At 44.4% G+C, this 17,663-nt stretch overlaps 1 protein-coding gene across 1 annotated transcript; it reads left to right on the forward strand.

The window, feature by feature from the left end:
• Nucleotides 1-1,095: 1,095 nt before the first annotated feature.
• On the forward strand, nucleotides 1,096-16,541 carry APOD (apolipoprotein D). The gene is made up of 5 exons (XM_012780294.2): nucleotides 1,096-1,222; nucleotides 4,373-4,522; nucleotides 8,820-8,941; nucleotides 12,537-12,625; nucleotides 16,064-16,541. Exons 2-5 carry the CDS (start codon nucleotides 4,400-4,402, stop codon nucleotides 16,297-16,299), a joined length of 570 nt encoding a protein of 189 aa, XP_012635748.1. The 5' UTR covers nucleotides 1,096-1,222; nucleotides 4,373-4,399; the 3' UTR covers nucleotides 16,300-16,541.
• Nucleotides 16,542-17,663: the final 1,122 nt, after the last annotated feature.

Genomic DNA, 17,663 nt, shown 5'->3' on the forward strand with positions numbered 1-17,663 from the left:
AGTTAATGCCCTAAGGAAAAGTGCCATTTGAGCAGGGACCTGGAATGAGGCGGGAGCCATGCAGAGTTCCGAGGGGAGGGCATTGCCGGAGCACAGCGAGAGCCAGGCCCTGAGCGGGAATACGAATTCCTTATTTTTCTGAAAAAGTAAAAAACATTCCAAAGAAAGAGCTCTCAGTGTTTGGTATGTTAAGGATTCACTGCTGTTGTTTTCATGTTTATAAGGCCCAGCGCTATAAATTTCTCTCTATTGCTTCTATATTTGATAATAAATTTCATTCAGGGATCTGAGTCTGTTACAAAGGTGCCATCTTATCTAAATGCCACTAAAAATACCTCCTGCCTATCACGAAGGCATAGAATCCCATTCCCAAGAGCCAAAGTTGTTCATTCCACAAGGAGAGAGGAGGGTGGACAAAAAGTATCCCTGGTTTTAAATCCGCACCTCATTCCCCCACTTGCAAGCAGTAACGGGCCGCCTAGGATGTGCAGCTGGGAGGGTCCTGAGGGGACAGAGAGAGGAGCTGCAGAAGACACCTCTGGTGTTCTCAACTTTTAGCCTCCGCTGTTACTGAACTGGTATCTCCCCTATACATCCAGCTCCGGTGGAGACAGAAGTGACAGTCTCCTTCACAATGGGGAGACTGAGGCTCAGAGAAGTGGGGGCCCTGCCCAGGGCCATGCAGGAAGCCAACTCTGATTCCTGAGCCACATGCCAGGCCAGGGACCACATGGGGTAAAGCCCATGCTCCATTTCAGGAAATGGGCTTGTTGATTTTTCATTTACACAAAAATGAAAAATAAATACCAGATGTTTGAAAACATATTGCAACACATTTTGCTGGAACTTAAAAGTGCACTCTAGCTGAAAAAGTTAAATTAGAAAAATCCACATAGCATAAAAGATGTTTTGAATGAAAATGCACTGTTTCTCTCTTACACACACATACACAAACAATATCTCGTTTCTTCTTCAGGGAGCAGCTGTGAAGGAAATTGGGGGAGGAGAATGGACACAACATCCCATCTTTGTGTTTGGTACAGAGCTGAGCTTTTAGGCCAGCCTTCCTGAACTGTAGGGGTGTGGCATGCATGAAAATTAAACATCAATGACCTGATGAAGCTTATAAAATAGCTTGGGAAAAGACAGCCACCAAGACAGGCACCTCAAATTGGAAGATTTTGCATGTGGACACTGTCTTCACCTTGATTTTAAAACAAAGGTATGTACTATAGTTTTAATATTCCTTTATGATAAATAATGCTTAAAATAGAGACAGTCTTGATTTCCCATTGCCTCTTCTCAGCTAAATATAATAACTACCACTGATTGAGGGCTTGTGCCAGGAGCTTTACAGACTTGGTCTCATTTTTCCTCAAACATATTTACAAGGTAGTCATTCTTTGAGCCATTCTTCAGGTGAGAAAATAGGTTCAGATCCTCTAAGCAACAGGTCTAAGACAAAATCAAACCCAATGTTGACTCATCCCAAAGTCTCTTGCTTATACTATGTCCTCCCCTTACCCAATGAGACAATGAGAACATTTTCCACACACCAGTACTGCACTAGATGAATTCTCAGGAAGTTATCCAACTGTGCATTACAGTAAAATTATCTGAAAACTGGAATTAATTATATTCATAGAAAGTGCATTTAACAATATGGCATAAAAATATTGTCTTCAGAAGTTAAATTTCCTGTTATATTCAATAGTTAAATGAGTATTTAAGAGCTATTGTAGAAACATATTTTATTTTATCATGTGAAATCTTGGAATCTAGTCCTTAATATTCTGCAGCTGAGATCAGGGAGTGTCCACAATAGCCCCCGGGCACTGAGAGTGCAGGCTCTCAAGAGACCTGGCTTAAATTCTTACCAGGAGATAATGTGGGCAAATTAACTTCATTGAGTATAAAATGTCAGCATGGTCACTTCCAGATAAGACGTTGTGGAGATTGAGTGCATAACACACTTAACACAGTGAGGCCGGGACTTCTCTGTAGGGGAAGTTGATAGAGTGTAAGCAGTGAGTTGCAGTCTGTGCCTGGCCCAGGGTGGATGCACTGTAACAGTAGGGTTACGTTTATATTATTTACTCTGCAGTTAAAAATAATATTTAAATTATATTTATTTTTAAAGAATTTGAACTCCTCATTAGGACAATCTTCCTACTGGTATCAAGAAGATGCAAAAATCTATTTTAGCCAAAGTTCCCAAGTATACATCAATAACGTGCTCAGTAAGTGTTGGGTAAACAGGAATGGAAGGGGCATTGAAAAATATTATGGATGCCATCCACCCTTTCTCTCACTGGGAGTTTTAACCATAGGAATAAAACTACTGAAGCAAAGAGGCATCTTTGGAAGAGATACAATCAAGGGAATTAGCTTTGTTCTGAAATCCTCCCACAGAGCTAAAGAATATGTTTCAGCCCACAAGAGAACACTTTGTAATAAGACATTCATCAGAACAAGATATGGAACTGACTTTTGTTGTACCTGTCACATGGTGGTGAGACTCATCGGGGCACAGAGGCAGGTGATTATTGAAATCAACCAAGGGGGTGCATAGGAGGAAGCATGGCTCAGGGTGCTGCAGACGAGGGAGCTGGAGATGGGGCCAATGCCCAGCTCTCTGCCCGCTTCCAGGCCTCAGCTTCCCCATCTATATGCTTGGGAGTAGGGTTGGATAGGTGAGCTCTACGGTCTGGTCCAGTTCCAGTTTTGGAGACCCTGTAGAATATGTGTAACACGTGGCTATCCGTTGAGGTAGATCCTCTGGGCAAGGCCCTTAGCTTGGGCCTACTGAGTAGGGCTCCAGAGGTTCTAAGAATCTCTTGAAAGTAGATGCAAATTTTTGTGGGTTTAGGCTGGATTTCAATACATCCATCATCCCCCAAAAGGTTAAACAGCAAGTGTTGTTTACATGGTGGTGGGAGCGCATGGGAAGCGGAGCCTCAAAGACCAAGGAAGGTGGTCGCAGGGCAGACTCGCTCCCAGGCGCTTGGCAGCCACACCCTCCCCCAGCAGCCCAGGCTGGCAGCTTTCACTCATTACATAACTGTTCTTTCGAAAACCAGGCAACGAAACCTCCAGAAGAAAAGCTATTGATTATTAAAGGTTACTTGGAGGCTCAGAGACTCATAATAAAGCAGTTATAATTATTCCTGTAATGACACAGCCTTTCAAATGCTCACATCTGAGAACATGTTGCTTGCATCACGTCCGTCATCTTCGTCACAGGGAGAAAGGCAAAGAGCTGGAAATAGCTCATGTGAAGCAACAGGCAGGAGTCACAAGGGAAGGAACGCACTAGAAGCAAGTCGGTGAAAGAAGCAGGGAGGAGCTCAGAGCACCCAGAACCTGCACCCAGCTCAGCCTCCCTCTCCCCGCCCCACGACCCTCCCCAAGACCAGCTTCCGCTGCTGCAGGACCGCAGCCCGGAATGGAATGCTGGCTGCTCGGCTCCATGTCAGCGGGCAGTCCTTCTCTTGTTAAACGCACATCATCTATGAAAAATACCCCCAGCAGAATGTTAAAAAAAAAAAACAAGCAGAAATCTGGGAAATATAATCATTTGTTTCTGCTTTTTATAACAATAATAACTAGCATTTATTGAGCATTTACTCTGTGTCAGACACTGCTCTAAGTACTCTCTGTGTATTTATTATCTCATATAATTCTCACCAGAATTCATGGGGTAGGTATGATTGTTATTCCCACTTAATGACAAAGAAGCTAAGGCATAAATTGAAAACAGTTCTATTAATACTTATTAATATATTAATACTAATATATGAATACTTAGTGGCAGAACCAGAATTGGAACCCAGTCAGGGTAAGCCTGGACTTAGCCAGTCAGCGTGCCCAGCAACACTGCACCCCGTTAAGGTTTCCAGGCCCACTCTTGGGGTGCTCAGCAAGAGGGGGCACTTCCCTTATGAATCTCAGAGTACACTAAATGCTGTGCAGTATTGGTTTTGTTTTGCTTTGCTTTGTTTTTTCCTTTCATAGTTCACTGAAGGCTCCACTCTGCCCCTTTGCCTGGCCCTTCATTGTTTCTGTGCATTTGACAAGTGTCTACTGAGCCTGACACTTGGAGGTCCTGGGGGCGATCCCCTGGGAAACGCACAAGTAGGTGCAAAATCAATTCAACCAACTCCAATGCCAGTCAAGGTGCACCCCAACAAAGGCAGAAGGCTCTGAGGAGGAAGGTCTCACAGCAGGGCTGACAATCAGGTGTCCCCTGAAGGAGGAAGGGTCCCCAGGGGCTGGGGGTAGTAGGGGCTGCCCCCAGAGGAATCTTGCCCCTTGCTTGTGTGTCCTTGAGAGGGTCACAATGCCCCCAGCTGCTTTGTTTCCCCCAATCCAGGTCCCCTCGACAGCCACCCGGCCTGAGATGGCGTCGATGCTGTTGCTGCTTTCCACGCTGGCCGGCCTCTTCGCTGCGGCAGAGGGACAAGCTTTCCATCTCGGGAAATGCCCGACTCCCCCAGTGCAGGAGAATTTTGACGTGAATAAGGTGTGGTAAAGGCTAAACGCCCGTTTGTTTTTCTATGTCTGGTGTGAATAGCACCCTACATGGCTGGGTTTCATTATTCCGCTCTCATCTCGGCAGCAAGCCTTGGGGCAGTTACTCGCCTTATTTGGGGTTTCCCCAGAGTAGAGTCTGAGACAAGGACTAGGGCAGCGAGTTTTTGGAAGATGATCCCAGGAAGCACAAATGGGCCTGTAGGAAAGTGAGACCGAGAAGTCAGAGAAGCAACAAAGGATGTGTTCACCAGCAGTTACTCTGCGAATGACGGGGTTCAGTCCTCCTGGGGGTCCTCTGAGGAAAGGCATGGAATGCACCCCACATTGTCTCACAGCGGATGCCAGCAGGCCATGGGGGGAGTGCCTGTGGAGAGGAGAGACATGGGGTCTCAGGTGGGCAGCTGGCAGCTTCCAAAAGACCTATACCATTTACATTCCCTCCAGCGGTGTGTGTCTAATTCCAATTTCTCCATATATGTTTGCCAAAACTTATCATTGTTGTCTTTTTTATTATAGCCATTTTTAGTGTGAATGAAGTGGTATCTCATTGTGGGTTTGTTTGTTTGTTTGTTTTTTACATGTTCATGGGGCTATTTGGAATTTTTTTTATTCTTGTTTTTAAGATGGGGTCTTGCTCTGTTGCCCAGGCTGGAGTATAGTGGCACAATCACAGTTCACTGCAGCCTCAAACTCCTGGGCTCAGCCTTTCAAGTAGCTGGGACTACAGACATGTGCCACCATGCCCAGTTAATTTTTTAATTTTGTATAGAGCCAGGCTGGTCTCAAACTCTTGGCCTTAAGAGATCCTCATCCTTGGCCTTCCAAAGTGCTGGGATTACAGGTATGAGCCGTTGCACCTGGCTCTGTGATTTTGATTTGCATCTCTTCAATGGCTAATGATATTTAGCATCTTTTCATGCGTTTATTGGCCATTTGTATTAAATATATCTTCTCTATATATCTTCTGTTCAAATCCTTTGCCTATTTTTTTAACTCGGGTTTTAAAAATTATTGAATTATTATGTAAGACTTCTTTCTATATTCTGATATAAGTCCCTTATCAGACATATGATTTGCAAATATTTTCTCCCATTCTGTGGATTTTTTCCCTTTATTGATGTGTGTTTTGAAGCACAAAAGTTTTTAATATGAATGAAGTTGAATTTGTCTACTTTTTTCTGTTGTTGCTTGTGTTTTATGGTATACATAAAATAATTGCCTAATCCAAAAATATAAAGATGTATTCCTATGTTTTCTTTGAAGACTTTTATATTTTTAGCTCTTACATTTAAGTCTTTGATCCATTTTAAATTAAATTGTGTATATAGTGTGATACAAAGGTTATTATTTTGCATGTGGATATCAATTTGTTCCAGCACCATTTGTTGAAAAGACTGTCCTTTCCCCATTGAATAGTCTTGGCATTCTTGTGGAAATCAATTGACCATATACTCGGGAGGGTTTATTTCCGGACTCTCAACTCTATTCTATTGATCTATATGCCTATACTAATGCCACTCCCACACAGTCTTGATTACTACAAATTTGAGGTAAGTTTTGAAATCAGAATGTATGAGTCCTCCAACCTTGTTCTTCTGGCTATTCTGTATGTATTATGTTCTCATATGAATTTCAGGATGAGCTTGTCAATTTCTGCAAAGAAGCCAGTTAGAATTGTGATAGAGATTGCATTGAATCTGAAGATCAATTTGGGGCATATTGCCATCTTAACAATATTGTCTTCCAGTTTGTTAACATAAGTCCATTTTTTCCATTTACTTAGGTCTTCTTTAATTTTTTTCCAACAACATTTTGTAGTTTTCAGAGTATAAGTTTTACATTTCTTTAGTTAAATTTACTCCTAAATATGTTAGTCTTTTGATGCTATTGTAAATGGAATTTTCTTAATTTCATTTGCAGACTGTTCATTGCAAGTATAGAAATGCATTTGATTTTTATATATTAATCTTGTATCTTTTAACCTTGCTAAACTCTTTAGACCTAATAGTTTTTGTTTTTGTTTTAGAGTCCTCAGGGTATTTTATATGCCATCTGCAAATAGATCTAGTTTCACCTCTTCCTTTCTAAGATTCTTTTCAAACACTGAATTCTCTTTCTATAGATAGAGAAACTGAGACCTGAGAAGATTAAGAGGCTATCACAGAAATAATAACTTCATGAGGGAGCATGATATGAAAATCAATCTTCTACCTCTGAGTTTCCTCTTTCCCAGAAAATCAGGCTCCCTCAGTTTTAATTGTGGAGCACTAAAGTCACAATTACAATAATAGAACTATTTTAAATGCACGATATAAAATGGAGCTTTTTCTGAGGATGTCTATGAAATCAGCCAGCCTTTAACCTTATTCTTTGGTGCTTTAGATGAATATTAAGCTCAGTGGTTTTAACTGAAAGTTGTGTTTTAATAAACAAGTGGAAAATTTATGGTCACAAGTGTGGGCGCATATTTGAGCAGGGAGCATGTGACTGAGGCAATACTGCCACCTGTTTGCATTATGCTCTCTTTTCAAGTTCTGGCTCTGAAGGCGAGTGCATCTCTTTTTGTTTTGTTGAGTGATACATTTTTAAATTTCTAAAATAATTTCAATTAAAAATTTGACTAGGTAAATATAGTCACATGGTTCAAAATCTAAAGGTACAAAAGAATATACAATGAAAAGTTTCTCTTCCACCTCTGTACCTCAGTTTCCATCCCCAGTAGCAACTAGTAAAACCAGTTATTGCATATCTTTTTTGGAGATAATGTACACATATTCAAGCAAATACATATAAAACTGTGGTAAGCAGAATAATGGCTTCTGAAGGTGTCCACACCCTACTCCCTGGGACTTGTGAACATTCCTTTACGTGAAAAAGGGGATTTTGCAGATGTGTTTAAAGTTATGGACATTGAGACGGCCAGATTAGCCTGAAATCCCTGGACTATTCAGGTGGGCTCAATCTAATCGCACAAGTCCTTAAAAGCAGAGAATCTTTCCCAGCTATGGTCAGAAAGAAAGGCTTGATGATAGAATAAGAGTCAGAGAGATGCCATGTGAGAAGGATTTGGCTTGCTTTTGCTGGCTTTGGAAATAAAAGAAGGGGATCCCCAGCCAAGGAATACAGGTGGCCTCTAGAATTTGGAAAGGGCAAGAAAATAGATTCTCCCCTAGGGCTTCCAGAAAGAAACATAACTCACACCTCGATTTTAGCCTAGTGAGCCCCATGTCAGACTTCCGACTTACAGCTGTAAGATAATAAGTCTGTGCTCTTTTAAGCTGGTGGTGACTTGCTATAGCAGTAATAGTAATCCAATATAATAACCATTTTCCCCAGTTTTACACAAAAAGGAGCTTAACATATATGCTATTTTGTACCTGGCTCATTTTTCATTAAATATATTGTAGAGACAATTGCATATGATTCTTTTCAAACAGGATGCGTAAAATTCCATTATATGGATGTGCCATTATGTATGTACCCAGGCCCCTACTGATGCTCACTTAGGCTGTTTCCTATCTTTTATTATTACAAAGAGTACTGCAATGGGTAACCTTAAACATACATGATTTCTTCTACCAGGAGAATGCATTACGAGAAGTGCAATTGCAGGGCCAAAGAGCATATGTATTTTTAGCTTTGCCAGATGGTGCCAAACTGCCCTCCACGGAGGTTGTGAACTAGTCTGGTCTTCATGTTAGGTGTGTCCGGAAGCCTGAGAGTGCACAGTGGCAGCTTTCTTTAAAGTTGACTCCATCCACTAGAAGTATGGAGGGCCAGCCCTGAGAGAAAGAATGATACAAGTCTTCTAAATCCTGATCACCTGCCAAAAGGCTTTGTGACCAGTTCCCTGTGCAGGGTCACATGAGGAAAGTTCCATCCACTCTGAAGTCCTAGGTCTCCACAGTGAACAGATCTGACTTTGCACAAGATTAAAGATGCCCTGCCAAATTGTAAAATGTTTGAGATGAAAGGTCCTTTACATCATCCCCTCCTTTTAAAGGTCTAGAATTTCGCAGAGCTTTTGGCTAAAGTGGACACTGAGAGCAGATCTAAACAGAGAGCACTTTAGGAATAGAATGTAGCACTCACCCAGTGCCCACACATCCGCTGCACTCATTCTCGTTGGAATCAATATCTTGCTCAGTTGCCTTTGAGAACAATGAGGCCCATTTTGCCTGGTTTCCCCAGGAAAGGGCTCTGCTTCTGAGAGGCTACAATGGGGAAGAGTTTGCAGGTCCCCAGAGAACCACAGGGCTTTGCTCTACTTGCTGTTGTCTCTGCAGTATCTCGGAAGATGGTACGAAATCGAGAAGATCCCAGTGAGCTTTGAGAAAGGAAGCTGCATCCAAGCCAACTACTCACTAATGGAAAACGGAAACATCAAAGTGCTAAACAAGGAGCTGAGGTGAGTGGCTGCGCCCACCCGGGCCAGGCCTGCGGAGTGCTGACCTGGAGTGGCTGGGGAGGATGGGGACGTTGCTGCCTGTCTGGACTGCCTGCTCACAGCGGGACCGAGAGGAAAGCTCTTGGCAGGCAGGGGTGGCAAGGAATAGAATCCACTCATGAATTTCCATAACCCCTTGCTGAGCACCTACTGTATACCAGACCCTGTGGGACCCACTCCAATAACCCAAGCTGGCAAGGCTGTCCTCAATGCAAAATAGATACTCTGGCAGCAAACGACATCAGGGACCATCTTGTCAGGCCTTGAAACCAAGAGAGATGCCCCTCTGATACCATCTGCTGACAGAGGCGTTCTGCTTTGCCTGGACACTCTCAGGAACTGGGAGCTCCTCGCCTTCCGTGATGGTTGACCCCTCTCCAGGCAGTGTCACCTTTTAGAAAACTCTTCTTCTTATTAAGCAAAAATCAAACATATACATATTCACACTTTTATAAACAGATATATGTATTTACACTATGTAAACAGGATAGCCTAGAGAAGTGTACATTTCTATTACTGAGGGCTTCTAACATTGATATTGGATCCAAAAATTTATGCTTTGGAAAGCAAAAATCAACTTAAAAAGAGCCCCAGAAAGAACTCCTTCCTACTCACCCTCTATGGATAAAGACAACAGCAGCAATAAACAACAGTAAGTAATATTCATTACACGTTTCCTATGTGCAAGGCACCATTCAATATATGTGCATATATACATGTGTGTACACATATGTACATATGTATGTATATATGTAAATGAATACACATTCATTTAATCCCCATAACAACCCTGAGACAGGTTCTATTATTAACATCATTTTTAATGAGGAAACGGAGGTACAGAGAGGTAAAGTAACTTGTCTGAGGGTCACGCAGCCCATAAGTGAGGAAGCTGAGATATGAGCACAGCGGGCAGTGAAATAGCGAAGAGGACAGAAGACAAATGAAAGGAAGGTTGGACGTGAAGGGCTGCCCTCCTGTTCCCTACAGGATCTGAGAACTATTCAACTCCAAGAAAACAACTACAGCCAGGCTTTCTGTGGTTTTCCCAACATCCACTAACATTTTCTGTGCTCCAAAACCCAGTGGGTAGACTGCCTAGACCTGCACAAACCAGCAAAACAAGGCAAGGATCTTGAGGGGCTCTGAAGAAAACTCCAGCTCATTTCAGAGGGAAAAGCTCCAGGAATTGGGGTGCAGATGCCCAGATCTCACAGGAATTTTGGAGTCCCCAAAGTTGTGATGACCTCATTTCAAATATTTTATCCCATTCTATGACCAAGAGTCAGTGACACAGATCCCAAAACCCATGAGATTCCCCCACCTCTCCTTTGGAGTTGGCCGGGAGTCCTCTTTAACTGTACAAGTTTTATTAGGTTGCTCTACCTCTAGGGTTATACCTGTCTAAGACACAGTAACACACGGAAGAACGTTTGTCAATTCGGGAAAATGGTATAGTTTCTCCTTCCAGGAAGAGTGTAGAATGAGCGGAGGACACGACAGCAGGGGATCTGAGCAGAAGATTGTTCTTAGCCAAAATATCATAGAATTTGAGGGCAACACAGCTGGCACAGGGTTGGGACCTGAAAGGCTCAGGCTTTGGAGTTAGGCTGCCTGGTTTCAAATCCTGGTTCTGCCACTTACCATGTGATCTTAGGTTAGTTATGATAATTCTCTAAGCTTCAGTTTCCTCATCTGTAAAATGGCAACAATAATAGAACCTACCTCCACAGGGCTGCTTGAGCATTAAATGGGATTTGGCAGGTAGTAATCATTTAATAAACATTACCTACTATCATTAACCTGCTACCACCCTTGAAAATACAAATGCATTTTTCTCATGAACATGGAAAGTTTATGATCAGAGACTGGTGTTTTGAAAACTGTTCTGGAGTAAAAAGCTAATGACAGTGGAAACGAAAGGGTCTGTTGGGAAGAGGCTGGTGTGTTGCTAAGTTAATGTATGCAGATAGAACAAACCATCGTCCCAGCTATCCGTGATGCAGGTGAGAGTGCGGGCACGGTCTCTAGCCCTACACTGTGATAAACAGGATGTAGTGGGACATGTTCCCACCTCCCATATCTGTTGCTTATTGTCTAGTTTTTAGGACATCCTTCACCACCAACCATAGCACTAACCTACCGACTTCCTAACACACATTGTTGCTTTAATTTTAGTTTGCCTGTCCTCCTTGAGGACTGAGGACAGACGGCTCCTCTGTTGGCTTCCTGGGGGGTGGGGTGCGGGGCACCCTGATGCCGGAGCATCCTCCCTTTGGTGCCTCCCTCCCCAGGCCTTTCCCTTCCTCCCAGGTTCATGGGTCGTTAGGAGTTACCCAGAAATGGGGCCAGGCCCATTCAAGAGGGTGAAAGTATTTCACCCAATCTAAGACCACCTCTTTTAAGACATACCACTATTTTATATACCAGTAAGAAAGAATTGACACTGCTACTTATAATTGTCAGGTGGCACCAATTGTAAGATGTGTATTTCTTCACATTTAACACCTCTGAGGCACTCTGGAATTCCGAGGCAGGAGGATCACTTGAGGTCAGGAATTTGAGACCAGCCTGAGTAAGAGTGAGACCCTTTCTCTACCAAAAATAGAAACACTTAGCTGGGCATGGTGGCATGTGCCTATATATAGTCCCAGCTACTCGGGAGTCTGAGGCAGGAGGATCGCTTGAGCCCAGGAGTTTGAGGTTGCTGTGAGCTGTGATGACACCACTGCACCTAGCCTAGAGCAATGGAGTGAGACTCTGTCTCAAAAAACAAAAACAAAAAACCCATCTCTGAGTTGAGGGCACACCTGAGAATGACTAAGATAAGGCAAATGTTTCCTCACTGCCTGCTTTTACCTGACCTATGTGGAAATGCCCCACACTCACTTAGAGGCTTGCTGAGCTGGAAGGTGTCGCAGAGCTCAAGCCCCTTGAAGGGACAGACAATGTAACACAATATCACTGAGGCCCAAAGAAGGGAAAACCTTTAGGGTCTCTAACTCTGTTTTGCATTCTTTTCAGTGATCAAGTCCATCCTTGTTCGTTCCTTTGGTCCCTTCTCATTTCTCTTTTTATTAATTTATTTTGCTCTCATTTTTTTTTTCTTGATTAGTCATATTTTCCTTAAGAAATGTGATCCCCTCTCATTTTTAAAGAAGTAAATCTTCTTTGTGTGTTGAGTTGTCTTGCTTGGTTTTCCTTCTCCTTTACTCCCTCTCTCTTTAGAGCCTGGGACAGGAAATGGCCTTTTAGGCAACTGCAGAGATCCCAAGAACAGTGTTGAAGTGCAAGGGCCTAGCCTCTCCTCCAGCCCTGCAGCATTTCAGCGGCTGCTTCTCATCACACTGTGCTGTCCTCCTCTGCTTGGTCTCCAACACAGTCACAATGGGAAGGGCAGGGTGTGGAGCCAGGGGCTGGCCTGCCTTTGAGAACCTCTCTCACCAGAAATCAGTGTTGGCCGCCGGTCCTTAGTGCCATCTTGCCTTTCATTGATTTGGGGCTTTCAATCAGCTGTTTTTATTTTCTTTTCCCTTTTTTGTTTTGTTCATCGCAGACATGATGGAACCGTGAATCAAATTGAAGGTGAAGCCACCCAGGTTAACCTCACGGAACCCGGCAAGCTGGGAGTGAAGTTTTTCTGGTGTAAGTGTCCACTTCTTTCAAAAGGATTTGGGGACAGGGACATGCAAACTGAAGGCGAAAGCCCTGGACTGGGGTGCTTCCGTCACATCTGAGTGTCATCTGTAATGACTTAATATGTAATCACTTACGAGTGCACGCTACATGCCGTGCCCTGGGCTGCAATATGGGCAAGAGGGCAAGGCAGAGCTGGCCCTTGTACCCAGGGAGCTTCCGTCCCAGCGTGGCTATGACAAGTAACCAGGCAATCTGCTAAGAAACTACAGTCAGGGTTTCAAAAGGTGAAGCACGAACAGGAGCACAGAGGGCATGAGCTATAGAAGACCAAATCTAGTCTTGTTTCCCAGAGGAAACTGAGGCCCAAAAAATTAGCAGATGTTAGCAGAACAACTAGCATGTGCCAAAGCTTGGAGGCAAGAGACGATAAGAGTGAAAGCGAGTTTAGTTCCTGGCTCTGCCACTTTCTAGCCACAGAGTTGGAGACCTTGAGAGATATCTAATCACAGGCACTTGTCCTCTGAGTTCTGAACTAAGTGAGGAATGGACACAGTCAATGTTGAAATCACCAAATATTAGTTTTATTGCTGATGTAGATACACTGGAGAATTCAGCGCAGAACTGTGAGGCTCCCTAGTGCTGAAAGTGCTTAGGAGCCTCTCCCCACACACAGGGCAGACACTGAAGTCAACAGTTGCAAGAGAAATCACTGCCCCCACCCCCGCCACTCCTCCACCCCACCCCAGCCAGTCCCTAGAGTGGGGCAGAGAGGAAGTTCTTACTGCATGGACTAAGAAAGGAATGCTGGGAGGAGAAAACAGCTCTTCCCACACAAAGGACTACCTGTACAAGCCAGGGATACCGGCCCAGCGTTGTGAAGATAAGCTAGACTGGATAACACATGCTCTGTAAACTGCAAAGGGCTTTGTGCACGTTAATTTCTCTTGTCATTTTACAAAGAAGGAAGTTGAAGTACAGGGCACCTGGGTGACGTAGGCAGACACTGACCTAATTAGAGGGGAAGTTGGGACCTAAACTTAGGTCTCCAAACTCTCAACTGAGTATTTTTCCCATAACACAGATCAAGAATAGGGATGGGAGTGAAGGTTAAATGCTATGTGCACGATCTTCATAAGGAAGCCAGGGGCAGGAGCTAAGAGAGGCAGGAGCTGTTACCTGGGGAAGGTGAAGAGGGAGAGATCTGTTCTGGTTGGAGGGATTCAATCAATGTATGCATTGGGCCTTGTAGGGTGTATGGGAGGTTATGGGAAAGGATGTCCCAAGTGGAGGGAATGGCTCAGGAGAAGGCCTGGATAAAGAGGCCTAGAGCCTGGGCGAGTCCATGGGTTAGGGTTGGCCTTGAATGCCTCGTAAGACAGTTTGGAGTTTCTTCCATAAGCAATAGTAGACTGTCAATGTTTTCTAAGAAAGAGAGCGACATGGAAATTTTCTGTACTAAGGGGGAAATATCTGGGTAAATTTATTCTTGAGAGCTAGACCTTGTGAGAGGAAGACAGAACCTGCATGCCTGCGTGTGTGCAGGTGGGACATCATGCCGCTGCTAGAAGAGGTAGGAGACATATCTTTCTAAAATTGCTCAGTGCTGAAGCGTTCTCAGCCCAGCTGGGAGTACTCAGAGCAGCTGGAATTTAGAGAGAGCAGGTGGATGATGCCTGTAACACTCTCGCTCTCTGGGTGAGTGAGGCAGGCAGGGCACCAACAGTGCTAGAAAGGTGAGTCAGGAACAACACTCATTCTAGGCTTCTGTCCAGACTTCTGCCAGGAGTTGTTCTGTTTCCAGATTTATAAACAAAGTCAGGGGTAGCAGGGACCTTGGTGGGTGGTTGTCTGGACCAGCCCTCGTGTGTCCTCCTGGTACCCAGCTGGGTCCTTGACACCAGCCATGCTCTAACCACTCACACACTGCCTCCTTTGTTCAACAGAGTCCCGGGGCATTCACAAGTGCTGAGTACTGATTTTCTGAATTTGACTTGGCACACAGGATTATTATTATTATTTTAGAGATAGGATCTTGCTCTGTTGCTCAGGTTGGAGTGCAGTGGCATCATCATAGCTCACTGTAGCCTCAAACTCCTGGGCTCAAGGGATCCTCCCACCTCGGCCTCCCAAAGTGCTGGGATTACAGGTGTGAGCCACTGCGCCTGGCCCTCACAGGATTACTTTTGAGCGGAAGAGGTGGGATGCTTGAAACCCAGGAAAGCAAATCACCCCTGACTACAAATGTGTCCAAGTGTTGTGCACTCGCTTACGGGGTCAGGACACGGCTTTTGCCCACTTGCGTCTATCTTCCTCTTTAACAAGCTGGGCTGTGAGTTTTCACTGGCTTGGACCTTGACTATGGAGGTTAGGTTCACAGAAGAAATTTCTAGATTCACATGAAGAGGGTAAATCCTCCATCTTTCCTCTTAAAGACCCCTTTAATGTTGGGCTTTCAACACTTTACAGATATCAATTAATGAATCTTTATAGGCATTTTGTGAGCTTATGACCTGTTACCAACTGGCTTGCCATTTTTTTTTATTAAGAGTAGAAGAATTTTTGAAGATCATACAGGAAGAAAAGAACAAAAACAAAAATAAGTTAGCCTCTGCCTCCTCCCATGGGCAGGTTCTAGAAGAAGCTGCGTGGTACAGACTCTGAAAGCTTGGGGCTCTGGTCCTACATTCTTTTTTTTTTTTTTTTTTTTTTTTTTGAGACAGAGTCTCGCTTTGTTGCCTAGGCTAGAATGAGTGCCGTGGCATCAGCCTAGCTCACAGCAACCTCAAACTCCTGGGCTCAAGCAATCCTTCTGCCTCAGCCTCCCGAGTAGCTGGGACTACAGGCATGCGCCACCATGCCCGGCTAATTTTTTCTATATATATTAGTTGGCCAATTAATTTCTTTCTATTTATAGTAGAGACGGGGTCTCGCTCTTGCTCAGGCTGGTTTTGAACTCCTGACCTCGAGCAATCCGCCCGCCTCGGCCTCCCAGAGAGCTAGGATTACAGGCGTGAGCCACCGCGCCCGGCCTGGTCCTACATTGTTGACTCTGCTTAGCTATGTGGTGCCTTCGTGTGCATTGGTGCTAAGTGCAGTCTGTCAGGCCAGGGGACCCAGCCAAATCCCCCAGTTACCCCAGACTGTTACACCAGGAGACCACCTGCTACCAGGGAGGAAGACTACAGTGATGGTTCTTAACTCTGGCTATATATCAGAATCACTAGGGAGATTTTAAAAGTACAACCACCTCCAGATCTGAATCTAGGGGAGGAGGAGGGAAGGTGGACTCTATTTTTTAAAGCTGCTGTGTGCTTCCCACGTGCAGCTAGAGTTGAGAACCACTGATCCAGAAGAAATAGACCCCCAGAGCCTGGCTTCCCGAGTCCTGGAGTGAGGTTTCTCTTGCCCTGGTCCCTCCTAATCCTGCCTTCCTCTGGTCCTCAGTGATGCCATCGTCGCCATACTGGGTCCTGGCCACCGACTATGAAAACTACGCCCTCGTGTACTCCTGCACCACGATCATCTGGCTTTTCCACATGGATCACGCTTGGATCTTGGGAAGAAACCCTTACCTCCCTCCAGAAACAGTGACCTATCTAAAAGATATCCTGACTTCTAATAACATTGAAGTTGAGAAAATGACTATCACAGACCAGGTGAACTGCCCCGAGTTCCTGTGAGCAGGCTCAAAAGGGAGGCTACAGCCTCTCCAGTTACTTCTGCCTTGCTTTCTCCCCCCCAGCTGCCCCTCATAAAGACAAACCAGCCCCAGCAAACCATCACAGATACCAGAGGGAAATGTGCCCGCAGAAGCTGGTGCAGGGGAGCTCAAGGAAAGTTGGCCCAACACTTAGCCACTCCGTACCCTGCTACCTTGCTAGCCCCATAATAAACCTGTTGCTGACCTGCTGTGCTCACAGTACATTCCAAATTGGATTAATTTATTGTGTTTTTTTCCCCCATTATAAGCTTATGCTTAAAAATCCTTAAGCTGGTAGGCTGAGAAAAACTAAGCACTGAACCGTCCTGGTTTAAAGGTAACCATCCTGTTTCTGGAAGGGGAAAACTGATGGCAAAGGCATATTCTGAGCGACCTGAATCCAGGTGCCCCCATTCTGGAGTAGACACTCCTTGAGGGGGAATCATCTGGGATTTTTGAGTCTCTGTTGGGCAGTTTCCTTGAAGCTTTTACTTTCTTATCAGGAAGTCTTCAGAGTCAGGCTGAAGACCATCCTGGGGTCTGTGCAAGGAAGAAGAGAATCTATGAGGGTGTGTGTGTGTGTGTGTGTGTGTGTGTGTCTTTTATTCACCTGCTATTTAGAGAATCCCAGCTGCATTCCAGGCATCGAAGAATACAGATTCCCTATCTTCCCACAGAAGCTCACAGTCTCCTGAGGGAGATAAACAAGTAAAGACGCAATTATGATCCAAGGTGAGGAGTGAAAAGGTAGAGGCATGTGGAGGATGCTGTGGGAGCTCCAAGAAAGTCCCAATCCCGCCAAACAGGGCAACCACAAGGGTGGCGCACTTACACCTCTGGGCATCCTAACTTCCCTGCTCCAACAGGGAGCCAAGGACCACCTTGAGCTTGGTTTTTCTTGCATTGAGAAATACCTCAAAATTATCACTCTTCAATTCTGCTTAGCTCACAAAACATTTATAATTTACTAATGCTTTGAGTAAATGGATAGAAAATTAAGCTATTTGATTAGATTTTTGCTTTTTTTTTAGCATCAATATAAAATAGTAACTTTCTTGAGCACCTGAGACTCTTTGATGCTTTATATTAAAAGGTACAAAAATTCCAAGGATCCTAATATATACAATTTTCATTTGACTAAATAAATATGACCTCAAAATGCAGCCTCCAATTTGAAATTCCAAAATGTTGGAAACTGTTGAGCAAAAGGGTGGTAGGAGGGGGCAGGTATTGAAGGAGAAGAGCCTGTCCCCAGCTCTGCCTGCCGTGGCACCCCGTGTCCCATCACACTGCCCACCCCACCAGAGGGCACTTGGCTCCTCTGCTAAACACAGTAATACCTAA

Source organism: Microcebus murinus, chromosome 1, assembly GCF_040939455.1.
Source record: "Microcebus murinus isolate Inina chromosome 1, M.murinus_Inina_mat1.0, whole genome shotgun sequence".
NCBI classification, from domain to species: domain Eukaryota; kingdom Metazoa; phylum Chordata; class Mammalia; order Primates; family Cheirogaleidae; genus Microcebus; species Microcebus murinus.